This window comes from Mustela nivalis (genome assembly GCF_964662115.1).
Source record: "Mustela nivalis genome assembly, chromosome: 11".
NCBI lineage: Eukaryota > Metazoa > Chordata > Mammalia > Carnivora > Mustelidae > Mustela > Mustela nivalis.
The window spans coordinates 28,962,869-28,990,131 of record NC_139030.1 but is presented as its reverse complement, the minus strand read 5'-3'; the positions used below and the strand labels follow the sequence as shown (position 1 = coordinate 28,990,131).

At 36.4% G+C, this 27,263-nt stretch overlaps 1 protein-coding gene across 16 annotated transcripts in view; it reads left to right on the top strand.

The window, feature by feature from the left end:
* Positions 1–27,263, top strand: part of GTDC1 (glycosyltransferase like domain containing 1) — a gene marked incomplete at its 3' end in the record, with an annotated part of 460,833 nt that overhangs the window by 167,365 nt on the left and 266,205 nt on the right. For all 16 annotated transcript variants that reach the window (XM_082689513.1, XM_082689512.1, XM_082689518.1 and 13 more), the window contains 2 exons: positions 22,797–22,964; positions 26,369–26,542. In XM_082689513.1, the coding sequence (XP_082545639.1) occupies positions 22,797–22,964; positions 26,369–26,542 (342 nt within the window). The remainder of the gene's footprint in view (positions 1–22,796; positions 22,965–26,368; positions 26,543–27,263) is intronic.

Sequence of the window (27,263 nt, the reverse complement as noted above, 5' to 3'; positions counted from 1 at the left end):
TTTAGAGCCAAAGGGTGTGGCAGGTTAATTAATCAAAGTATGTTTTGCTAAGATTAACATGGAGGCAATATCTTAGAAAGGAGTTGAAGACAGGAAAAATCACCTCAGAAGGTACTCAATTTTTCCAGTCTGAGCTGGTGAAAACTCAGTGCTGGAGGGTGGGGAGAAGAGGCAAAATTTAGCATATTATTTGTGGTAGAAATAAAAAACCTTGGTGATACTTTGTTACAGGAGTTAAGAGGAAGGGCATAATTAAATATGCCTTCAACCCTACCCTAGGGATCTAGCATAATACTATGCTCTTGACAGAAAGAGTGAAGTGAGATGGGCAAGGAGTGATGGGGGAAAAAAGGGATGGATTAGTCAATGTTAGTGTGCCGAGTTTAAAGTACTAGCATGGTTTCCATCTAGGTATATTTTGGGCTGCAGGAAGTGGAGGACTAGAGTTCAGGTAGTATATAAAAGCTGAAGATCTGTCTCTGAAGATTATTCTTGAAGCTATAAGGATGACTGAATTTTCATAGAGAATATTTGTTTAAGAGGGAGAGCGTGTGGCTAAAGACAAGTCCTTTCAGTAATCCTAATGGAGAGGAATCGGAGGAGAAACAAATTTGTCTAGACTACATTAAATGAATCCTTATGGAACATCTCTGTCACAGGCATTTTGCATGTACCAAGGAAGAGGTGCTTACTGTGCAGCCTGGGAGGTACACTGAATGAAAAGGGAATGCTGTGCCAGAGTGATGCCCAGAGATTTATGAAAATAAAAACTAGACAGAACGACCTCAAGTGCTCAGGGCATGCATGGAGTTTATGGAAATATGTGTTTCCTGGGAGAACGGGAGAGGGAATGGTTCTTCATGAAGAGGTAGAGGCACAGACGTGTGCTTGGGGCAATGGTGAGGAGTCTGGCATGACTGTAGCACGGGGTAGAGGATGAAGAGAATGGCAGGGCACTTGGTTGTCATAAGCAAGATCTAGAAACCACTGTGGGGTCTGAAGAATGTTAGAATCACTATTAAAACAGAAGACAAAGGGCACCTGGGAGGCTCATTAGGTTAGTCTCAGAGTCAGGAGGTCCAGCTCTGTGTCCAGTTCCATGGTGGGTAAGGAGTCTGCTTGAGATTCTCCTGCTCCCTTTCCTGTGTGTATGTATTCTCTCTCTCTCTCTCAAATAAATAAATAAATAAATAATCTTCAAATAGAAGACAAAATCTGCTTAACATAACTAGAGAGGAAGTAATGAAAATTTTGTAGGTTTTTCTCTGCTGTTTATCAAGCAAATGCTGTCACAAAAAGTTCTGTGTGTTCACTTCTGTTAACTTGTATTCATTTTGTGAATATATAATATATGATAATGCAACCAAAGTTAAGGAGTCAAAGATCACACATGTGCATGCACATATATGCATACACATATTCATTGCTTAATATATTACTTATTAACAGGCAGGAATTGAGGACAGAAAGGTCAGCAAATAAGAAAAAAAAATTCACCTCCATGATTTTTATTGATTAGTTGAAGAAGATAATTAAATAATGATTACATATTATAGTTGGATAAGTATAAAGATACACAAACACTCAAGAGGAGTACATAATCTAACTTGGGTGTTAGTAGAAGGATCTAGGAAGCCTTCTTGGAGGGGTGATGAAAATTGCTTCGTAGATGATACAAAAGAATTAGTAGGTTGCTTTGAGGAAGGGAGCATGAGAGAGTGGCATACTATGCCAAATGGATAGCAATAACCAGAGACATAGAGCTAAAAGGAAGCCTGGTTCATGTAAGGAGTAATAATCATTTCATTATACTTGAAGTTCTCATTGTGAAATAGATCAGGGCAGAAAATGAGCTTGTAGATCTGGGTGGAGACCAGATCTGGGTGGACATTTCACACACTAATTGAAAGGACTTGTGATTTATACAGCAGAGTGGCATGGCTAGATTTTCTTCTCAATATGTGACTTCTGCAACTTGCTATAGGATGAACTTGCTGGGAAGGCAAGCTTGGGAATGGAAAGGTTAGTTACATGGATTTCGTAGTAGACAAGGCTTCACTAAGTAAAAGGGAATAAGGATGAACTTGAAGGGACAGACTTGAGAAATATTCAGGAAATAAAATTGGCAGGATTCATTAAGTTATTTATGGAAATTTAAGGACAGTGCGTCAAAGGGAGTTTCTGGTTTGGTGGATGGTTCTGCCTTTAGCTGCAATAATTAATCCAGCAAAAGAAGATGTATATTGAATTAGATGATGACTTCTGCTTTGGACCTTTTGAATTTGAGGGGCCGATGGGCTATCCATATGAAGATTTCCCACAGACAGTTGTATATCTGAAGGTTGAGTAAGAAGTCTAGGTTTGAAACCTAAATTTGGGAGCCATGAGTATAATAGATAGCCTGAAATTCTTAAGATTACGTATTAGTATCAACATCATGTTCATGGTTGATATGAATGTGCTAAGTGTATACTGAGCGAACTACCACAGACCAAAATATGAAATGAGCTCTACTTAACCTTGTTTAATTTGGATGACTCTGATCTGACCTGGACCATACTTTTAAGAACTGAAGTATGAACCTAATCAGAATCTTTTAAAAATGTTACCTATCCCCCCCCAACAAATTAATCTTAGCACCAAAGTAGCATATAAAATATCATTTGAACTGAATTGGTAGACCACTAACTTGGAGTTCTGAGAATTGGGTGGCTGGTATACACGGGACACAGTATTCGTTGCAAAAGACTTCAAAGGCAGTCCATATAATGATTTTGGCAATAAAAAGAATTTAATTTTTCCTCTCCCAGCTCAAGCTCAAGTGATCCAGGGAGAAAAATTACTCCCAGATGAGCTTACAATTGCCAGCAATCCAAAATTTAACCAAATTGGATTCTCACACACTGTGTTTGGAAGGAAGAATGACAAAATGTTCTTTCACTAGATTCTAGGAAGCCTAGGGCTTACTTAACTGTAGTGGCCCCGGAAAATGATTTTTGCCTAATGATCAAGAGTTATTAAGTCTAATGCTGTTCGTTTGTGAGAGTTTTTCAATGATAATTTTGGTAAGTGACATCTTGTATGATGAAAACAAAAATATGAGAGTATAAACTATAGAGTGGTGAATAAGGAAACTTCCAAGATGCAGTATTTTGAACTTTGATTCATCATTTAGTTGGAATTTCATTCCAAAAGCAGAATTGAACAATAATTATGGCAAATAGTCTCCATTGCTTTCGTAGTGCTTACAGTATGTGAAGCGTTAGTCTAAATACTTCACATAAACTCGCACCACCACATTAGAAGAGTAGTTATAACCACGTTCATCACATATGGAACCTGAGGCAAACAGAGAGTAAGTAACCTTACCCGAGATCACATAGCTACTACTTGGTGGAGCAGGTGGTGTGCTCTCTGCTTCTGTGGCAGGTGCTGGTGGTGTGCCCTCAGATCCCATGGTAGCCCTGGGTAGTCTGCCTTACGAGTCAGTGGCACGCTCAGGTGGTCTGCCTTTAGAATCCACATTCTCAATCAGTCCTAGTTTAAGTGTTAGTGAAAACAGCTGGTAAACGGGCTATCTATGTATTGTGGAATTTTGTAAAATATGGAGATGACATGATTCTTGCCCCTTAAAAACACACAGACTTTAGCACTATTTCCTAAATAATTTGCATTGCAGGGGTGCCTTGGTGGCTCAGTCAGTTAAGCGTCTGTCTTTTGTTCAGGTCATGATCCCAGAGTCCCTGGATTGAATCTCACATAGGGCTTCCTGCTCAGGGGAGAGCCTGGTTCTCTCTGTTCTTGTGCTGCTCCCCCTGCTTTTGATCACTCACTCACTCTCTCTCTTAAATGAAGAAAAATTAAAAAAAAAAAAAAATTTGCGTTGCAACACACTACAAAGATTCTTTTGGTTTAATTTTCCCCACTACTGTATAAAGGTGATATTAGCACAGTGTCTTATATCTAAAAATGAAAAAATATTTTTTAATATGAAAATTTTAAGTTGTTTCTTTAGGTTAACTCTACCTTATAATATTATACAAATTATGTATATGAATTACTAATTTTTGGAGATTTTATAAGGATGTCAGTGTGCAACAGCATATGTGAATACTTTGCTCTTTACCCAAGAAATATCCTGTAAACAGAAATTACTATAATCAAATAACTCAAAAGGTACTAGACATGCCTGCTATTAAAAGTTATTTTATCAAATACTTTCACTTTTTTATTATAAAGATAACATATAATTACACGATAGAACATTTGGAGATAAAATATGAAAATCCATAAACCCAGTAGCTGTTATACCTTAGAGTCTTACTTCCTTGTATTCTCCTCCTATATGCTTAGGAGAGTATAAGGAATATACTTGTAATAATATACTTGTAATTTTGTACTTTAAGAAGTTTTAGTTTTATTCTTATTATTGAAGATCCTTATTTTTGTAAAAATAGGGTACTTGTAATTACAAATACTTGTAATTTTGTACATTAAGAGGTTTTAGTTTTATTCTTATTATTGAAGATCCTTGTTTTTGTAAAAATAGAGTATTCAGTTGTTTTTCAGATAAATCCCTATTTTCATATTCTGGGTTTGGTGTATAGTTTTTATCAATTTCCTATATTATAATTTAGAAACATTGTTCTGTTCTCTTTTCTGTGGTTCTCTTCACCCTCCGGTCCGGTCAAGCCTGGGCTTTCCTTAGCTAGGCACAGTCAGGTCTGCCCCTGCCTGCAGGCTCCTCCTTGCGTCGTACCTGAGCCATTCTCACCTGGGTGGCCCACACATCCTTAGCCTCAGAGCCGCTAATTAAATGGGACTTGGAAAGGGCATCTTCCATCCCACACACTGGATTCATGTGCACGGCTGTTTAGACTCCTCCTCCCGCAGGTCCTCCCACTGCCAGTTGCCATAGGACCAGCCCCAGACCCTTACTTTCCTACTTTCGCTTCCTCTCTCCTCTTTTTTTAATTGCCAGTTTTAGCTGACATGGCCAAGTTTCCTTCCACTGGATGACTCCCCTTCATCTTGTAGGCCCCTTCTGGACCTTTGTTACCCCTTTCTTAGGTTCTGCCAGTTTTACGCCTCTCATGTTCCTAGTCAGACTTGGCATCTGACCTCTGTAAGATTTTGCAGGGTCACCTCCTGAGTGGGACTTCTTAGTCTCCTTCCTCTTCTTGATTCATTGCATTCAACCTGTGTCTTGCCCAAGTTATGCCCTTTGCACTTCGTTCCTTTGACCGACTCACTGTCTTTGGTGCCAGGTGCTAGAGGTGGCCCTGCTCCTGTGGTGGACACTCTGGGACCAGGCCTCTACCCATCTCATTCTCTTTCGTTGTGGCTTTTTTTGCAGAGACCTGAGACTACCCAGGACGATGTCAGCATGGTTTCTCCCAAAGACAAATTACAAATTACAAGCGAGTAAAAGGAAAATTGTAATGCATGTGGTTACTTTTTAAAAGATTTATTCACTGATTTTTGTTAAATTTTTAAAATCCTTTTTACAACTGAACTATTTATCACTTGAAGCAAAAGGAACGCCTGTCTATGTCACGTCCAGACGTCTCTGTACTGTGTAGGCTGTAGAAGCAGTGCATGTTGTGTCTAGTTGAACATGACTGTAACACATGAAATAAAAGAGTCCATCAATACAGACTAAATTAAAATTGGAGTTGCATAAATAGAATCTATGGTGAGCTGTTTTTGAGTTGCCTCATTTATTCTACTTATTGATGAATTTTCATAACTTACTCCTTGAATAAATTATCCAAGAATCAGCCTGTGATTTTCTTTATATATTACTTCATATTTGTATAAAGGTACTGCCATAATAAAATCTTATAATGATTACTGTTTTTACTACTTGGTTGGGCTGGATGTTTTTTATAATGATTACTGTTTTTACTATCCAATTGGACTGAATTTTTCATTTGCAATTTATATAAAATGGAACAACAGTGTGAGTCTGCTGTTAAGAGGGGCTCAATAATTCCTTCATTTTTTTCAACTCTGGGATCATTCAGATCTTTTCCTTCTTTGCCATAGATGTTATCGGTAATGTGATTAGAATATACATCTGCTTTCCTCTCAGATATCAAATTTGGGCATTCAGTTCTTTAATTTCATCCTCCTGACATTATGCCATTCTTATTCTCACTGACTTAAATGTGCGATCACGTGGCATGGTCAGTTACAGGACGCAGCATGTAGAGAGGTTCTGTGACAGCTGCTGGAACAAGGAAACTGCAGGCACTGGACTCAATTAAATGTGCCATTTCCATGGTGTACAGTTGAGAAGTCCAAGTGTTCTGATGATGTGAGTCATAATTGAGGAAAGCTATTGGCCATGGAGAAATCCATGAAGGAATTAATGAAAGATCTCAGCTACTGGAAGAACATGGCAAGGGGAAGTCTGGTTAAAAATCAAGTCTTGGGGGCGCCTGGGTGGCTCAGTGGTTAAGCCGCTGCCTTCGGCTCAGGTCATGATCTCAGGGTCCTGGGATCGAGTCCCGCATCGGGCTCTCTGCTCGGCAGGGAGCCTGCTTCCTCCTCTCTCTCTCTCTGCCTGCCTCTCTACCTACTTGTGATTTCTCTCTGTCAAATAAATAAATAAAAAAAATCTTTTAAAAAAAAAAATCAAGTCTTGGGGGCACCTGGGAGGCTCAGTGGGTTAAGCCTCTGCCTTCGGCTCAGGTCGTGATCTCAGGGTTCTGGGATTGAGCCCCGCATCGGGCTCTCTGCTCAGCAGGGAGCCTGCTTCCTCCTCTCTCTCTCTGCTTGCCTGTCTGCCTACTTGTGATCTCTATCTGTCAAATAAATAAAATCTTTAAAAAAATAATCAAGTCTAGTCAGGCTAGTAGTTGGATTTTAATTTGATTTGTTCAGACCACCTGTTACCTATCACTTCGTCCACATCAACCTCAGAGGTCCCAAATTTTATCACCCTTACGACCAAGTTAAAGGATTTCCAGCGTTTTCTCTGCATTGCACCGGTTTGTTTCAGAGGCAGCTGTATAATATATGTGCAGAGGAAGAGTTATGAAGAGAAGGAAGAGAGTTCAAGTTAGGTGATGTTCTAGATCCCCTATTCCTGGTTTACTCAACAGTGTTTTTTATGCATTTTACATATTGGAATTTTGTGTAAGAATTTTTTTGAGGAAAGAAAGTTTGTGAATGAATCTGTTCATCTTCTGCAGATACAGAGAGCCTGTTTAGTGCTGTCTCCTCTTTAGCTGTTGAGTGCCAGGCCCTGTTGCACTGTCCTAGGCATCCCACTCTTCTGTTGGGCTAGTGAGCAATCTATGCTCTGCCATCTTGGTATTTTCCTGTGGCTGTGCACACAACTCACTTATTTTTTATCTTCACATTTTTGGATGACCTTATTTACAATTTCTTTTAAAGATTTTATTTGTTTATTTGACAGAGAGAACACACACAACCAGGGGAAGCAGCAGGCAGAGAGAGAAGCAGGGGTCCCACTGAGCAAGGAGCCCGATACAGGACTTGATCCTGGGACCCTGGGACCATGACCAGAGCTGAAGGCAGACACTTAATTGACTGAGCCACCCAGGCGTCCCCTATAATTTCAAAACAACTTCTATACCAGACTTCCAAACCCGTGTCACCAGCCATGTGTCATACCTGTATGAGGTTTGGGGAATCATCTTGGCTGAGCCTCAGTTTTCTTAATTCTACAACTGATACCTTTGCCTTCCCAACCCTAGTAGGGTAAAAAGAGAGAGGGTGAGAGAAAGTGTGTGAGTTTGTCAACTGCATGGGTATAAAGAATAGAATTGCTATTATTGCTGTAATTGGCATCTTCAAGACTGTTTTATAGCTTTTTGCTGAAGGGCTTTCTTGTTTCTGTGGAACCTGATACCTGACACCAAAGATTTACTGATCAGTTAACTCAGTCATTCCTTGTCCTCACAGCAGACACCACCCTTGATTTTATGATTTTATCAATGGCACAATCATTCCAGCAGTCCCTGTATCTCAAAATCTCACAAGCACCTTCTAATCCTTTCTCCTCCTTTTAAGTCTTACTGTTATCCCATTTTTTCAGGCCTTTGCTGCAACATGTCTGAATTATTACAATAATCTTCTAACTAATCCCCCTGTCTTCAGTCTTGACTACTTCTGCTATGTCTTCTGCTGGGGGCGGGTGGTGTTGGTGGAATCATTTTTGCTTTCTCTTTCTCTTCTCCTAGCAAAACATAGCCTCCTTGCCTGTGAACCTTGAATGTCCTCCTACTATCTGTCCATTGCAGTTAAGTCTTGTCCTCCTTGTCTTATGTATATGTATATGTATATGTATATGTATATGTATATGTATATATAAATAAAATTGTGTTTTATTGTGTGTGTGTATATATATGTGTGTGTGTGCAAATGTGTATATATATATACACATTTGCAGCTCTTCCTTTCAAAACTCCTTCTTTATGAACCACCTTTTTCAGCTAAACTCTTTGTTCTCCAAAAGGATGTTGACCGCTTTAACCTCTGGATTTTTTCTACAGGTTCTTCAGTCTATCCAGAATGTCTTTGTTGAAAAACCACTGATCAGTTCTGTGAAGCCATTTGAAAATGGTACCACAATGGAAGTATTTGTAGTTTTTCCCTAAGCAAATGTGCTTATGACTCTTCTCTCCTGGAGCCCATTATGCCCTGCTCTTTACTTCACCCCCCAACTACTCCATGGCTGTATAGTACTAAGTAATTGTGTAAAACAGTTACCTCGTTGTTAACTTTAACTTGATTAGTGTGTATCTATTTCTTTGTGAGCTCTATTTTGAAAGAGCCTCAGCCCATGATCAAAAAGTCCTTAACGGCAGTAATATAGGTTCATATTATAGGTTATGTCTTACCATGTTATGCTTATGAGAAGGAAAACTGGCTTTCAGCCGGCTTCACTCTTGAAAATGTAGGGCACCATTTTAATACGCCCTCTTTTCTTGATAAGACACAGGAATGTGTAGTAAGAAAATGATTTCAGCTGTTGGTATTTATATTCATGTTGAAATATAGTTGAATGAAAGTACCTTTTAATAAGAAACTAACATTTTGTAGAAAAAGTAAACTTTCTCACTCCTGGAAAAATGTCTTGCCTGTTCTTGCCTTCGATTAATCTTCAGAGGGACATTTCTTTTTGTTTGTAGTTTGTGTATCCCTATTTTAAGGAATTAGGCTCCGTATCAAGTTTTTTGGTATTACTACAAGTCAGCCAATCCTTTCCTACTTTAATATTGTCAGCCATTCATTCTTAATTACTTTTTTAAATGCCAGAAAATAAAAAGCCAAACCCCACCCTATATTAATGTAACTTTATGGTTAAGATTTTACATTCACAAAAGTCCAGAAATTCAAAGTTTTATAGTTCCCCAAAGAATCCTAATTCAGTCACATTGCATAAACTGATATTAAGGCTGAAATGTATCATCATTACAGTAATGCAAAATACTCATATATGCATGAGGACACAGTTATGGTTGCTGAGGGAACCATAATTTTGGATTTTCTGAGTTTTTCTGCACATACAATTTCAACCATAATGTTAAGTTAATGCAGTTTTTTTCATTGACTCTGAAGTAATATATCTGTTGCTATGTTTATCTTAAAAATAAATTTTCATTGACTCTATTTTTTTCTTCTGTATATCTGTAAACCTGTACTTACAGAGATCCGATGTCCCTACGAAGAGAACTACCTAAGGAATATTTCTATATAAAAATAGTTTTCGCCTCATGTATACTCATATTCTTTCTGCCTTTCTCTCACGCACACATACACACACAGCCTCACACACTTATGTTACATTCTGGCACATTATAGAAGCAGGTAGCATATCCACTACCTGCTGTTGAAAGTGTTGACGATACTGAATTATTTATTCTATCTTCTACACTCTCCAAAATCGTTTTGGGTACTTTGACACATTTTGGTCTCTTCCATATGGATACTTCATGGTGGCAGAGTTGCCAGATGCTCAGGTTTTATGACAGTCTTAGTTTTTCAAGGACTGTTGGAATATTCTTGGGAGAATCTCGCCTTGTTGCTGAATCCTATAGAGTGGCAAAATACTAACATTTCTTTGAAAGTGTTTTTTAAGACAAGGAGTTATTACAAAAAAGTTATTAGAATGTCCCATCTGAGCGTATTTAGCTTTGGGCACTTAGTAAGGGAGCAGTTTGTCAAGCAATTCATGTGCAGTGAGCTGGCATCTCTAATAATGTGTAATAATAGCAGCATATATGAATTTGGGGATTAAAACAAAATTATTTAAAATACCAAATGTTAACTGTCCTATAACTTCAGCCCTTTGTTTATATCTCAGTTGCCAAAGTACAAAGATGAAGAACAGGGTATCCAGTCTATCTTATCGTAATATCCCTTATGTATCTACCTATCTATCTATGAAATACATATGTATTTCAAATATATTCATATATATAAATATGCTGAATATTTGCTTAATTGAATAGAATGCAGATATTTATAGTCCCAGATACTTGCTTTTTCTCTGCAATATTAATAGAAATTCATCATCTTCCCCCTTTCCAATCCCTGCCCTTTACACATATGAAATTAGAAGTTTTCTTCATTTTTAAGGTCCATCTCAAGCATTATCTCCTTTAAAGCCTTTCTGGCTCTCCTGGGCCAGTCTGAAGTGACTTTCTTGCTTCTCTTGTGGCGTTCTGTGTATTTTCTGACACTCCCACACCATGACGATATACAAGTACAAAAGGGAAGAAAGGAAAGGACCAACTCAGAAGGGATGCATCCATGCTCTGCCAAGTGAAAATGTCTGATGTGGTGGGAGGAGTCTTTGGATGGCTTTTAGGTGACCTATGGTGTGTGACCCTTGGACATAGACAATGAAAAATCCAAATAACATGGGGCTTCAGCTGTAAAGAGGCTGTAGTGCATATTTATACCCATGTTCAAGTGCTTCTGTCAGTGTTTCTGCTTTTTGTCCCCTCAGTGGGTGGGCTACTCCTCCCCCCCCCCATTAAATGGAGAATATTTTAATCCCCTCATCAAACATGAAGATGTTCCCATCATTGGAATTAGGAGGCAGGTTTACAAGCAACACCCGTCGTTGGCTTGCTTTCTGTCACTGACTCCACACTGGTCCCGGCTTTGCCTCTGAGTGGCTAACCCAGAGCAGGTAACCTCATGCTATGCTCCTTAGTCACCTAGGAAGCAAGTGTGTCCTGAGGCATTTTATGAGCTGTCATTATTTTGTGAGTGCCGCATATTGTGTGGTTATCAAGGGTGAGACCAAGAAAAAGGAGCCTTAGAAAGTTATCATGCCATGTAGGTTGTTTTGAATGACATAAAGACTTCATTTTTAGATCATCTTAACAATATTGTTTATATATGGTATTTTGTACTTTCCACCTGTTTTCCCTCTTTTTCCTATGTATATGTTAGTTACTTAAAAATTTAAAAAGAGGGGCGCCTAGGTGGCTCAGTGGGTTAAAGCCTCTGCCTTCGGCTCAGGTCATGATCCCAGGGTCCTGGGATCGAGCCCCGCATCGGGCTCTCTGCTCGGCAGGGAGCCTGCTTCCTCCTCTCTCTCTTTCTGCCTGCCTCTCTGCCTACTTGTGATCTCTGTCTGTCAAATAAATAAAATAAAATCTTTAAAAAAAATTTAAAAAGAGGGCAATCATTTAAGATGTGATCAAGGGAAGCATGTGAAGAAAATGTTTTCACTTGTGAAACTTAGACATCCATGTACATTTTTAAATTTTCATTTTACTCTATTAAAATAGGAAGTTTTAGTTTTTAGCAAGCTAGCTTTCAAATGGTTTCCCCTTGGTGATATGGACTGTGAAGCACATTTGTAGAATTTTTACATTTTGGCTTGATGAGAAAGAGACACAGTGTTAATAAATCAATGTTTATAAAAAATCTTATCATTAAAAAATGGTATGAAAGAGTGGGACCCAGTCTTGGGACTCACACCTTTGGATTCTTTTTCTACTGCAGATGTATACTATTTTTTAATATTTCACTGTCCCAGATACTTTTTGAGTGCCTACTGTGTACAGTGTATTTTACTGGCTTTGACTTTTGAAATTAGTTATCTAGTGATACCCTTATAATTAAAGTGATGTGTAAAATAGCAAAACATTAAGGATACTAACTAAATTATTTGTGGGGGAGGTATTTCTTCAGATGGCATATTAAACACCAAATTCAGGGAAGATTTCAAAGAACTGTCTTGGACTTGCCAAAACAAACATAGGAGAAATAATCAAAACACAGGGATAATCTCTATGAGCAGCCTAACAACAAAATGTCACAAATCAAATGATAGAACAGCTCAATAGACTGCAGGATTCTGGGAAGCAAATTTAAAACAAATACTCAAAAGCACCAAAAAATTTAGGTCTTATGACCGATTATAGAAAGACTGAATATTTAGGAGACACTTTATTTTGTGCTTATTAATTTTAGCAGTAGATGTGACTCAGTAAAAATAGCAAGTTACCATATTTTTCCTTGTTAGCTTATTCGTTATTTGGGCACAAAATACCTTACTTTCCATGGTTGTCAGGGGTAGTTTACTTGATATACCAGGAGGCAGTTACTCTTATTGTTGTTGTTGTGATGATTGCTTTAACTATTCCTGTGTCATAATATTCAAGCCTAAAGTATGATGATATCTAAAAGCCTCTCTGTATTTATCTATGGTTTGTTTCTCAGGCTTGTGCCTTAACTGAGCTTTATGTATCTATTTGAGTGGTAGTCTTTCTGGCTTGATTGGTCACCATGTCCTTAAATGTGTGTAATCTTAGACAACATAGGTAGTGTTGGGTTAGGGTGATGATAGGACCTATATCTGTTACCTTGAGTCTCTGGTCTTCCAACTTCATAATATTCAGAAATGAACTCCTGGGACTTGTGAGTGGCATGAACTAAAGGGCAAAGAACATTCCAATATAAAATGATATGCTGCTGTTAAGGAATAGTCTACGATAGATTAATCATGAGGTGAATTATAAATATTTCACATACTAATTATATTAGTTTATGGAGATAAAACACCATATGAAGTGTTCCCAGCACACTCAGCAAGTTAGATGTGCTTTGCATGTTAATTGACTTGGTTCTTCAAGGCTGATGATCATGAATCCCTGAAGATGACAGAAATTATTATCATGATATTATATATTCCTGATCTTTATACCAGGTTGGCATCTCCCTTCAAGTTCCTTTTCTTTGGATCGTATCATGAGTCCTTGGTATATTAGGAGGGTGAAGCAGAGATCAGTGCCTGAGATGTTATTAGGGACCCTAAAAAAAGTAATGGGTTCAGTCAAAAATGACATCAAATAATGCATCCTAGACTTGTGTTGTGTGCTCAAGGTAGAAGGTAAGTTCTTTCTTTTGGGGACATGAGATACTTCCCAACTTCTTTTTAATGGAAGGAGTAAATATCGTTTTGAACACTTGACTGTATGTACAGAATTTGTTTGATTTCCTCAGTGTCACTGAGGTTATGAATGACTGATTCATTCATTCATTCACTTACTTGAAAACATTTATTGAGCATCTGAGATAGGTTAGTGAAGGAAAATACAGGACATGTCTGAAAATACAGAGTGGTACCTACGTCATGATAGGGAACAGGATACTAAGGAAAAGAACAGTAGATCTGATTTTTCTTGTCAAGGAATTTATACTTTAATGGGGAAAAAAAAAAGACAACATATGAAATATTGGAGAAACATTAAAACAGATATGTAAAATTATGTAAGAAACCAGAACCCACATTTTTAATAGATAGTGTTGGTGACCAGGGCCTTTAGTTCAATCAAATTTCCAATGCAATTTCTTTCATTAGTCTATTATCTGTTATCTTTAGTTACCTACTAGGCACTCTACTTTTACCCACCTTTGTAAAACCTGTCCCTTTATTTCTTCTCTATTCCAACCATTGATTTCTTTCTCCTTTTGTATTAAGGAATGCTACCACTGCCCATGTGATTGCACAAGCTAGGAACTTGGCGTTACCTTTACTTAGCCTGTCCCTCCAGTAACCACGTCAATATTGCTGTTATCTTCATTGCTTTTAATATAAGCTGTTTCTTTCTAGCCCAGTGCCTGATCCTGTCCTTGTTATTTCAGTAGGCTGACTCCTTTGTGTGACTTGGGGTGGCCACCTTGATTGTATGTCTTCAGGAGATCCTTCACTGATGGTTACCAGCTTTCCACTAGGTTGTCTAACAGTGTAATCACTCAGTAAATATATGACGAATGAAGGGATGAAATAAAACTCTTCAGGTTAGTACGGTTCTTCTGTATACCATTTATATTTTTACTTCTCAAACATAGATGGTGATGAGAAGTACCATACCGAGAACTATTGAGTCACATCCTAATCTTAGATGACTCAAAACCAGTGTGGAATAATTGAAAAAAAAATAGGGGGGTTTTGGGTCCAGAACAACTTGGATTTGGAACTTTTCTCTGCCTCTTAGTAACTGCTATTGCCTTAGCACATAACCAAACCTATCATGCCTTAATTTCTTCATCAGTAAACTGGAAATAATAAGACACATATCTTAGGATGATTAAATTAGACAATATAAATAAAAAAAATCCTTGCATTATTCATGGTTCCTTGTCTTCCTTTAGATTACAATCACATGGCTGTTGGACAGCCCTGGCTTTAAGCAAATTGGTTTTATCTTTGGATATATATAGAACAACCTCTCTTCTTTTGAGAGTGGTAGTGATGGTGATACTTTGTTTCCTTATCCTCTCATTTTACTACCATTTTTTTCTCAGCCAGTGAGCATTCACCACTCAGTCAAGGATAATAAGAAGAATAAAGCATTGTTAGTAAAATTATAAATGTACAGTGATCCCCATATTGCTAACAGATAAAGTGTGAACATAGAAAACTTCTTATGCTATAGTTGGGTGCTTCTAGGTCTGACGGAAGATTACCTTTCCAGTTTTATTTGGTTACTTACCTTTTTTTAAACCCAAAACTTTAAGCAACCATCCCTCTTCTCTGAATGAATTCAAATAGCGTTGATCATTCCAGACCCAAGAACTCAGGACCCAGGATTCTTTTGATACCCTCATAAACTTGACCTTTCCTGGTCTTCCACTGCTCTTCATTTTCTCTTTCTCCTCTAAACCAATAGTTTTTAGTATCTCTTCCTTCATTTATAATCAGTCTTGCCCTGCTTTGTGACATTTCTTGGGCAGGACAGAACTTTTGTATCTTTTCTTTCTTGTTATTTAATGTTTTCTGTATTTATGGCTTATTTCATCAGTTATATTGTCAGCTTCTCTTGAACAGGGGTATTATCTTGCGCTTCTTAGTTTGTTAAGACTTAACAATATTTTTTTATTTGTAGACTAATTGATAGATTGACTAAAACAGATATATCCATAAGTGTTCTGAGTGGTTCATATTCCCTTAGGTCCTATGAGTATAGTTTTTTTTTTAAATAATCTTTTTTTATTTTTTATAAACATATAGTGTATTATTAGCCCCAGGTCTGTGAATCACCAGGTTTACACAATTCACAGCATTCACCATAGCACATTTATGAGAATACTCTTAATAGATTCTGGTCCCAGAATACATCAAAAAAGTTTACGTATACACAGTAAACATTTCGGTTTATTTCTAAATTTTTTCATTACTAGACACATACTTCGTTCCTGTTTCTTCTTTTCTTGTTACCAGCATAATTACTGGGTATCTTTTATGGATTAGACAAAATACCAAGAATTAAAAGACTTGAGAGTTAGCTTGAGTAACTTGAGACCCCTAAACTTAAGTGGCTCCTTTAGCTAAAAAAGCTCACGAGTGTGTGTGTGTGCTTGTGTGTGTGTATCTATCTATCTATCTATCTATCTATCTCTATATATAAATATAATTTGTCTCCTTAAGCAGCTGTGAGGCAGCTCAGAGTGCTGATGACTGTGGAGTGGATATGTGTTAAAAAACACATATAAACACACATAAAAAACTTGGTTATACTGTTCAGTGGCATGTCCTACCTATAGACTTTTCCCCTGCCTTCTGGACATGTGTTCTTTACACAGTATTCTCCTGGCCATAATGATAAGCCCAGGAAAGGAACATTACATGGTGGAGTAAAAAAGCAAAACTGATTACTTGATGCTATCCTATGGGACAGCTTTTGGGAAGCTAGATACTCTGTTTAACAGCCTGTAAATGACCCATCACAGGAACCTGGAAATTAAATGACTACATTTCCTTTCCTTTAGATAAGACTTCCATCTTGTATTTTTAATTGTTTTAGCAAATGGAAACATTTTGTTATGCATGTTCTTGAAGGATTTTGAAAATCCATAGCATTTAACATGTAGTAGAAATGGTCTAATTAAGATGAAGTAGCTGACAACTAAAGCATAGTGTGTTAAAATGAATTTTGCATATCAGTGATTAATGAATATTAGAACTCTGTTATCATTCTACATGGGGTTTACAAATGAAAGAAATATATATTTAAGCCAAAGACTTTTGAAGGGCTTGGAAATAAATTTCATTTATGCATGTATAAATGAGCTCCTATTATATTAAAACATTATCACAACACTTTGGAAGTGACAAAGTGAAGGGAACGGTAGTCTCCTCTGTTTCAAGTCTTGTATGCTGTTCATCAGCAAACCTGGATGTCGGCCCCTTCTCGTCGCCTCCAGCACTACCATTTGACCCAAGCCACCGTCACTTCTTTTCTCTTCCCCTTCCTGTTCTCCCGTCCTCGGAGGAGATTCCTTACAGTCTCTTTTCCATACAGTAGTCAGTGTAAAGTTTTCTGCTACTAAAGAGTAATAAAACATGTCTTGAAATATGTCATGAAATACATCATGAAATACATGAAAATACGTGAAATACATCACATAAACAAATGTAATACAAATACAAGAGGTTATATAAGAAAATTTTTAAACCTTGTAGATATGTGAATATAAGAGTCATGCCCTTGTTGAAGATGCTGTGACACATCACATCATGAAATCTGTTAAAAACCAGGTTCCAGAAATAATTTTTAACAGAGTGAAACAGCATGGTAAGTATTAGAAATGAAAAAAACAAACTATGCGGTAATGGCAATAATGTACATATACTACAAAGGATGAAGAGTAAAAGTGAATATACCCTATATGTATGTATAACTTTGTCATTTCCCTTCTTAAACATCCTCCGTCTCTTTCCCATTGCTCTTACCATAATGTCCAAAATTATTTTCCTGCTAAGGCCTTTTCTTCCACAAGCTTCCAAACTTCCTTAGCTTCTTCTCTGCCCACTTTCTCATTGAACAAATTGCTTCAGCCTCCTGGGTCGTTATTCCGTTCCTCCACCTGCCAATTTTCTTTTTGCCTTAGCTGCTTTACTTTCCATCTTAAGTCTGTCATTTAACCCAGTGCCTCGCAAAGCATGGGTGCTTGGCATGCCCTGGCTAAACAAGTACCAGAATGAAAATGGTGCATTTTTTCTTTCTGGGGGTGGTTGCAGGTGATATTCACTTAATTTATATTTTTTGTACTTAAAACATTTTCTGTTGTGAACCTGTGCTTTCTAATTATCAGGGGGGAGAAGAAGTAATGCTATTCCAGAATCAGAGAACCTGGTAGGTGAAATCCGGCCAGTCAGGAGGAATTATCGCAAGCAGGTCAACTCTGTAAGATCAGTTCAGTGAGGAATCGCATTCAGGTATTGTGGGTGAAGTGTTGGATTGAGGAAATCGGGTCCAGCCAGAGCTTGCTTTTCTGTACGGTACCCATTAATGGCTATTTCATTTAAGCTTGAATGAATCAAGTTCAATTCAGTTTAAAATTTAGTTCCTCCATTGCTCTAGCCACATTTCAAGTGCTCCATGGCCATATGTAGCTGGTTGCTGGTATATTGACTTTTACAGATATAAAACATTGCCATCATCACAGAAAACACTGTTTCACAGGAAGTAAAGGATCTAGAATCCTAGGGCGTCTATATCAAGGAACAAGAATCAAGATAAGCAGTAATGGAACAGCAAAGACTGTTAAGGAGGCTGAGCAACATGAATCTAGACAAGGAGTTTAGGTATTGAGCAAGGACACTCAACTGGAAGAATGGAATTTACTCTTTTGTCAAAATGCTTACTGAAGCCCTGCAAAGAATTATTTAAGAATTCAACCCAAAGTAGTATCCGTGTTAAATTGTGTACTCTATCTCGTTATGTGATAAAATTGTTAAATGTTTTTGTGGGATAGAAGGGGCCATTGGAAAGACTTCATGGAGTGAGATTGAGATAACTTAGTTCATGAAGTATTATTACTAGATTGCATGGTGGTAGTTGGAATATGCAATGCCTGTTTTTTGTTTCTCATTTCACTGCCTTTCCCTTTAAGATAATAAAAGTATGCATTCTGGTAATAGTGGTCACATTCCTACAGTGCTTAGGTGTATTTCAGCATCTCTTTTTATGTATTAAGAGAATAGAATAAAAGGCAAATGACTAGTTTATTCAAACTGAGCCAGAAAATCTGAGATCTCTAATCTTGAATTTCATTAGAACAATTTTGGATTCCTTAAGCAAATGTGACTCGGATTGTAGATCCTAATGTGCATTGGAAACAATTGAAACATGTATGGATACAATCTCAGATACATAGAACAGTGTTAATGTGGTTGCAGCACAGAGCATTTTGGTTAGACGATTATAATAGCAGCTTACTTATACTTTTGGTGAGATGGTGTAAGCTAATGATGTAGCCGTTAATTTGAATTTAGCAGACATTTTAAATATAGGTTTCTCTTACAGAGACAAAAGTTGCAATTTAAAGCTCTTTGGTGGTCTAAAAACAGCTTAATTCTCTAGTAGCATGGGAATAAGTACTAATCCAGCTTATACAGTGATTGTACTATGTCATGTTTGTGAAAGATTGCACAACCGCTTTCTCTGGTTTTTATGTTAATTTAAAAATATTAAACATAAAACCTTATAACATCTTCATGCTGAGATAAACTGTTCAATTTAACTTGCACTCAAGCAGCAACTGTCAGGAATTATCTTGTTCCTAGTGGTTTTTGCTATCACCTTGTGCCCTTTCCTGTCAGAAACACAGTGTGGGATGATAAAGCTCACCTTGTTAGGATTTATTGCTTAAATAATACCTGAGGAAGGACAGTGGAAGCCTGGGGGTTAGCTCGCTGCTGATTGAGTGATGTCATTTATTGTATTTACTTTTTTTTTTTTTTTTAAATTACTGGAAGTAGGCAAAGTAAAAATTGCCTGCAAGTCTTACTTGTGTTCCTTTTGTGAGCATATTCATTGCTTTTTGGGGGGTGTCCTTGACTTACACATTTATGGAACTGCTTGCTGTCCAATTTAACTCCTATTTTACAAGTGAAAAAATGAAGAAAAGATGTTTTCCTAATGATGGAGATAATTTCCACAATTTAGAAGTAGTGAGGGCTATTTTAGGATCAGTTATAAAAATAAAATGATTTTCCTATTAATGATTTAACAAACTGAAGGAAGTTTTGGTGTGGGCAGTTTCAAATGGGTAGCGTTATGAAAATTTGGTGTGGGCAGTTTCATATGGGTAGTATTATGAATTATGAAAAATGATTATGAAAATCATTGCCATTTCACTTCTGAATATATTACATTCTTTTACTTAAGAGGTTTTATGTGGAAGGCTCAACTTTAGATCTGGATTCCTTAATTATGGATCAGCTAGCAGGTAGGGAAGGAGAGGAGGTGTATGGTAGGAGTAGAATGAAGGACTGTCCTTGGTTAAACATTTGCTAGAGATGGTCCATCCTGAGGATAATTCTCATATAGGAAATTAACAATTGGGTTATAACTAGAAATATATCTATAATGGGTTATTTATATAATGGGTTTTATATAATTTTATATTATATATATTATATGTTTTATTTTTAATTTATTTTAATTTTATATTATTTATATATATGATTTTATATAATTTTATATAATTTATATAATATGGGTTTATTTATATAATGGGTATTTTTCCTTCTACTTATTGCCATTTAATGCATATTCCCTCAAATTTGTAGTTTTGTAAATGTATAACTGAACAAAAATATACCATTAATTTAGATTAATCAGTTGTTAACATTTTATACATTGTTTATGTCTGTGCAAATATATACACATAAATATTTATTGTTATTAGAAGCCTTTTAAGTGAACCATGGAAGAATTAGTTGTAGATGTGGTGAAACTTCACATGTAAATAATTCAAAGTGTCTCCTAAGAATAAGTATATTCTTATACAAGATCATAATACAATTATTACACTTGAGAAATTTAAGATTGATAAAAATTTACAGTCTTATATTGAGTCCATATTCAGAGTTTTTGTCCTTATAATATCATTTATAATTGTCTTTTCCCCATCTAGTATCCAGTCAGGAATCACACATTGAATTTTATTTTGGTATCTCTTTATTTTCCTTTAATCTAGATTTTTTTTTTCTTTATGACTTTGACATTTTTGGAAATCAAACCCTGTTATTTTGCAGAATGTTCATTTGATTGTCTCCTCATGACCAAATACAGATCAGACCTTTTTGGCAGGAATACTACATTGGTGATTTGTATCTTTGTCAGTGTATCACATTGGGAAATACATATCACTTGTCCTGTTATTGTTCATATTAAGTTTGATGACTTGGGTAAATTGATGTTTACCAAATTTGTCCACTAAGGTACCATTTTTTTTTCTTTATAGTTAATAAGTAATATGGGGGCTGCATTTAATGACTCTTTCAGCCTCATGTGTGAAAAACATTGAGCTTGCTCAGGTCTCATGATTAAGAATGAGTCATTGCTTGCAGTAGTATTGTTTGGAGGGAAAGGAGGGGATATTACTCAATAATTAGACCCAAAAGTCATCATCCATTTTCTCTTAAGAAAAATATTAATTGAGATAAATATTTTATTGTTCCGTTTACCAAGAATCAGATTTTTAGATAAGCAAATATCTTCATATTTCAGAATTTTCAGTCTAAGCTTTAAAAGAAAGGGTTATAGTTGATGGCGGCAGTAGGCATATTTTTGGACAAAATGGGGCATTTTTTTCATCATAATTTTTCTGCTTCCTTTAGTTGAGTACAGACAATCAAGAGAAACAAATACATCTCCTTTGCAAGATGTTTTACTTCAAAGCATTAAACCATGACATTAATACAGCAGTGTGGGTTTAAAGAGAGATCACCGCCTTTTGGTCTTCGGTACCTTTTTTAGTCCATGAAGAAGACACTTGAATTCCTGTTTATGATATATGCACTTATCATGTAATCATTCTTCTTATGGGAAAGGCTAGTGCCGCAGATCGTATAAACACCTGAAGTTGGCCATTTGGCTTGTCAGCAAGGGAGAATTTATAGTAATTGTAATCATGGTAATAACAAGTATGATATTTTGTATTTATTAAGTACAGAAAAAAAGCATTTGTAATGTAAGTCGTTCACAGTCAATTCATATCCATGGTGTAATGAAAAGTACTTCAGGCTTAGAAGACCAAGAGTCTCTGCTTTGGCACTTTACACCAGCGTGATTCTGGAAAAAAAAAGAAAACAAAAAACAAACTCTTAACCTTCTTGAACCTCATTTTTTAGAATGGGAATTAAAGCTATAAGGGTCAAATGATGCTACATTATGTTATAAAGGTGGCATTCCATCAAAATTGTGCCATCTAAGTGTCCTCCGCTGTTCAGGGGCTGTAATTTAGTCCTCTTTTGTATCCATATGTGGTATACCTCATTAGGGCAACATTTCCAGGTTGTCCTAGATAGTTATTCTTCTTTCTTTTTGTTTCTTTTAGTTGTTCATATCACTATTGCAGGCAGCATTTATCCAGTGGGCTCTCTTATTTCATCGTTTCTGTTTTTTGTTAGACTATGGCACACAGTAGGCATTTAGTAAATATTTGCAGAGTGAATGAGTGAATAGACACTTTCATTTATAACCATGGTAGGTAAGATTTCATTTTCTTATTTCCACAAAGATAAGGAATCAGCTTTCTTCTTTTTTTTAATATTTATGTTTTATATAAGGAGTTTTGCAGATTATACATCTGGTGCCATTAATAGTCCAGTAATGGAAAATAAAATATTTGAAAAAAACACAAAGATTGCAGAACAGTTTAAAAAAGGGAGGGGGAGGAGGGATAGTGAGAAAACATGCCAATAGAAAAAGACCACACTCGATAAGTCTATTGCATAAATCAAAAGGGTTTATGTCATAACATGAACATGTGCCATTCCTGCTCATATATTGAATTTCGGTAGTTGGTTGCATGAAGAACTCAAGTGTAATGAAACTGGCAAGCAAAGTATTCCCCAGTCAGCCTTATCTTTGTTCCATTTGTCCTTCAGATAGAGCATTTCTTGCCTTTCTCAATAAAATCCGTCTGGCTTTTTTCTTTTTCTTTTTTTTCTTTTTCTTTCCTTCTTTTTTCCTTCCTTCCTCTTTCTTTCTTTCTTTCTCTCTTTCTTTCTTTCTTTCTTTCTCTCTTTCTTTCTTTCTTTCTTTGCATCTCTCAGTAATGGAGCTGAGAAGACCAATGAGATTCAGGGCTTTTATAGTTCTTAGCTTTTTAAGAGATGAAAATTTAGAATGCTGCTACATGGTATTAAGGCTTAACTATTGATGTGTCATTGTAGGGGATATGTTTTTCTTGGGTTAGGAAGAGGGAAAAGGGGAGAAAGGTGAAGGATGACTGCTTCAAGCATGCTTGGGACAGTAAACTTTAATTTCCTTGTTTCCTAGGATCCTCTTTGCAAGCTCAGTGTTGAACCTGACTGAATTGGTTGCCCTTCGGCCTGACCTTGGGAAATTGAAAAAGATTCTCTACTTCCATGAGAACCAGTTGGTATATCCTGTTAAGAAATATCAGGAGAGGGATTTCCAATATGGATACAACCAAATTCTCTCATGGTAGGTACAGATTGTGTCATTATATTTAGTCCTTTGCCCCTGTTTTCTTTATAGTTAGCTTTTAAAATTTGAGACCTACTGTACACTTATTTTAAAAACTCATTAAAGTAGGTGTGTATGTTTAAGTGTATCTTCTGTGGTAGTAATTGCTTGTGCCTTTGATATACTTTGAGATATATATATATATATATATATATATACATACATATGTATATATGAACAACTAATCTTTTTATAAAATATACAAATGTAATAATCTAATTATATATTGAATTAGTTATCTATTTTCTACAACATTCAAAATAGAATCAAAGTGTTAACAGAGACCTTCTTCACCCCTTGATTCTATCATGTATTGTTTAGGGGATACTTTTAGAAAAGAGCCAGTTAGTCTATTATCATTTACCAACCACTTTCAATATATCCAGCTGAAATCAAGTTAGAAATTTACACAGGAAGAAATTAAAAATTAAAACATAATAGAGCAAGGAGTTTTAATCCTTTTTTCATATTATTATTATAAGAGAAAACTATGGAAAATGCATCTTTAGGTGGTTGGGTTTTTTTCCCCTCATTGAATCTTCTGAAATTGCACAGCCTTAAAATACCATGACATTTCAAAGGTGATGGTCCTTCTCTGTTGTTACTTCAACAAAGTGTATCTCTTGAAGCTTAGTTAATGAAAGAAGTTAATAACAACTCTGAAATGGCTTTGCGATTGGATCCTGCTCACAGAACTACAACAGTCAAATAGAATCAGGTTGGCCATGATTGGGTACATCTTACTCACCTTTTTTAAATAGTTATTAGCAATTGGGATTGATGATGTGCTTAAACAGGCTCCCAACTCTTACAAGCATATTCCATAGTTTAGTTGACTTAGAAAAACAGCTCTGTGGTGATATTTCTGTGTTTTCAGCATTTCGTAAATGTTTTCCTGCCATCATTTTTACAAGCTGCTTCAGTCGTGAAGTAGCAGCACTATCAAAATAGAGTGGAACTGCTTCACGTCAAATGTCTCATAAAAACACAACCATTTTAAAATTTCATAATAAAATTAAAATACTTTATTTTATATTGAAACAGAGAAGGCAAATATGTTTTAAAAACAAAAATAAAATCATTTTGTGCTTTTATCAATATGGAAAACATTTGTAATATTCCTTTGATTTCTTGAATTAGCATCATTCTTTTCCTCTGATAGTGTGTGTTTATTACCCCTGAGAAATAACTGGAGAAAAAAATTCAGTCTATTTTTCCCTTTATGGGTGGCTTTAAAGTTAATGGAAGTTATACCCACTCATATCGGAGAGGAAATGCATGAAAAGAATATTTTTGTAGACTGTCTTGAATCTTTAATTTAGCATAGAATGGGTTTTTAAGAGTGTAAGTAGTTGGGTTTCATGCCTTATGAGGGCAGATATCTAAAAAAATTTTAGCTCATTGCCCCTCATCTCTGTATTTTATAAAAGATTGTTTTTTCTCAAAAGGAATGAGACTACAAAAGCCTGTACATGATTTTCCGTCATTGCTCTTCTCAAGAGGGTAAACTGATTGACAAGCTCAGATAGGAAGAAGTAGACTCGATTACTGGTTAGACTCTTTATGAGAAAAAAATAGTTTGCTGTTGTCCAGAGGAAAAATAAGAGTGTCAGAAAGCAGTCCCGTTTCACATTCTCTTTGAAAAGTATGAGTCTTGCTTCCTCAAATGTTTCTTTAGGTTTCTTGCTGACTTCTGCTTTTGTTGGCACTGTTGGATTTCTTTTCTTGACCGAGTGGCAGTTAAGGACCTCAGAGGTGACTGACATAAGCACTCACCTTAAATAGAGGTTTCACTTACCCTCTGACTTATGAACACATGTTGTAACTGTATATTATGACCTGCGGGTCGCTATTACAATATGTGACATATGGTGAAAACAGACTAGCTGTAAAACATCCTTCAACTTTTGGTCTATTATTATATTGGCTTCCTTATTGCTTGCTGATGTGTCAGCACTTCTGTGACATTCTTTTGTATTATCGGTGCTGTTATCACCCCTACCCCCAAATTTCCACTAGGTTGCAACAACAACAACAACAAAACTTATATAGAGAAAAGCGGTTTTGCAGGGGAGGCATAAAGGTGGCAGTTCAACGTTCCTTTTGTAGGCTTTTCCTTCTGCTGTGTATTAACAACAGGAACTTTGGCTGTCCTCAGTAAATGGAGTATTTGCTATGGTATCCCTGTTCTGTAAGCTCTACCTTTTCATTAGTGTTTTTGCCATCTTACAGGCTTATATGTCTTTTCCATTTCATTGATTTATCAATTTTAAGGTGAAATAAAATTAGCTGCTATTTGAGCTTCTATACCTTCTCACTAAAACATCTGTGTGTGTTTTAGTGAGATCCAGTGACACTGAGACACTGAATCATTGCTTAAACAAAGAGGGCCATTTTAAAAAATCAAGCCAATTATTTATTAAATCAGTTTTTTGACTCATGAAGGGAACATACTACATATTCAGTTTTGTCCAGGTTGCCCTAAGTTATCATTTGTGTTCATTGGTCTTCAAGAAAATGTTAGAGGCAGTTCTGAACACTGTGGACACATGTATGCCTCCTAGAATTGGTTAATCACATTTCCTTATAACAATGTGTTTCAGATTACTTGTATTTTAAAAATATTAAAGGGAGGAATACAATCTTGCCATTGAAAGTAATAGATAGTATTATATTTATTTCATTTAATTCTGAAGGTCCGTGGTATTGTGGTCCTTCTTCTCCTTTGATGACCCCAAATACAATATACTAGTAAAATAAGTTATTTATAGAGATCCCATGTAATCCTTCCTGTAGAATTCCAGAACTTTAAAAAATCTAGTGGTTTCTTAAAGCGAAGGTTAAATAAGAAATCAACTTTTAGAACATGTTTAAAGGTATGCTTTTGTGTGAAATAGCTTTATCTGAACTAGTCTTCTTGAAGGTACTGAAAAGTTCGGCAGATGTCCTCTTGTCAGCAGTATGATATAAAATGGTGTATTTCACTGACATAAAAATCCAACATGGGTATGTGGGCCACAAAGAAGGCCCTGCTGTACTTAGTATCGCTGATAATGCAGAAAGTCCTGACACTGCAGAAAAATAAACATTGTTTGATACCTCATAAGATCCCAGTACATCATTTAATTCCTCCTCTCTTGCCTTTCCTCCCTGATGCCAGCACTCTAACTTACCGTGATACAATGGGAACGAAACGACCTTCTCTATTAGAGGCCATTTAGTAAATACTGATGGGAAATGCTGAGTTCTTTGCAAACCCAAGTACAGTCTAAACCCTGATCACCACAGAGGTCTTGAGCTTATAAAAACTAACTGTGCCTGAGTGTGGGTTCATCATTTGCATTTATCCCTTTCCTTTCCAGCCTGGTGGCTGATGTGGTGGTGTTCAACTCAGTTTTTAATATGGAGTCATTTCTCACCTCTATCGGAAAATTTATGAAACTGATCCCTGATCACAGACCCAAGGATCTGGAAAGCATCGTCAGGCCCAAGTGCCAAGTTCTTTACTTTCCCATCAGGTTTCCTGATGTGAGCAGGTCAGTATGTTTGACTCCGTTTTTCAATAATGTGTTCATAAATTATTTCCAAAATGTATAGAAATTTGTGGTGTTCTTGCCAATTTTAACTTTTCAGCATAAGCATGGTTAATTAGAGAATCAAGTTCTATTTCAAACCATGCTGTGATTTACAAACATTTTAAATAATCATGTGTTTTGATGATCCCTGAATGGTTAGTTCTGATATTGAGTTCATCTTTTCTTCTCTGATACTTAACTGGTTTCCTCAAGCAAGCTGCTTTGGCTTTTTTGACACTTACTGCTTTGTTTCTTTCTTTGTTGTTTTGTTACAGAAGTCATGGTCAAGCATATTTCTCAGCCTTTGCATTCAGCTTATGCCCATGGGTTTATATGTATATAACAACTGTTCTAAGTAAATCAATGGTAATTGCACTGCTTGGGTTACTTTCATTTCCTGTGTTATTTTCTTCTATTTTTTTCCCCTCTCCTTTTCTTTTTTTATTATTTATATTATTATTATTATTTTTTTTAAGATTTTATTTATTTATTTGACAGGAGGTCACAAGTAGGCAGAGAGGCAGGCAGAGAGAGAGGAAGGGAAGCAGGCTCCCTGCCAAGCAGAGAGCCCAATCCGGGGCTCAATCCTAGGACCCTGGGATTATGACCTGATCCAAAGGCAGAGGCTTTAACCTAATGAGCCATGCAGGTGTCCCAATTATTTATATTATCTTAATAAAGA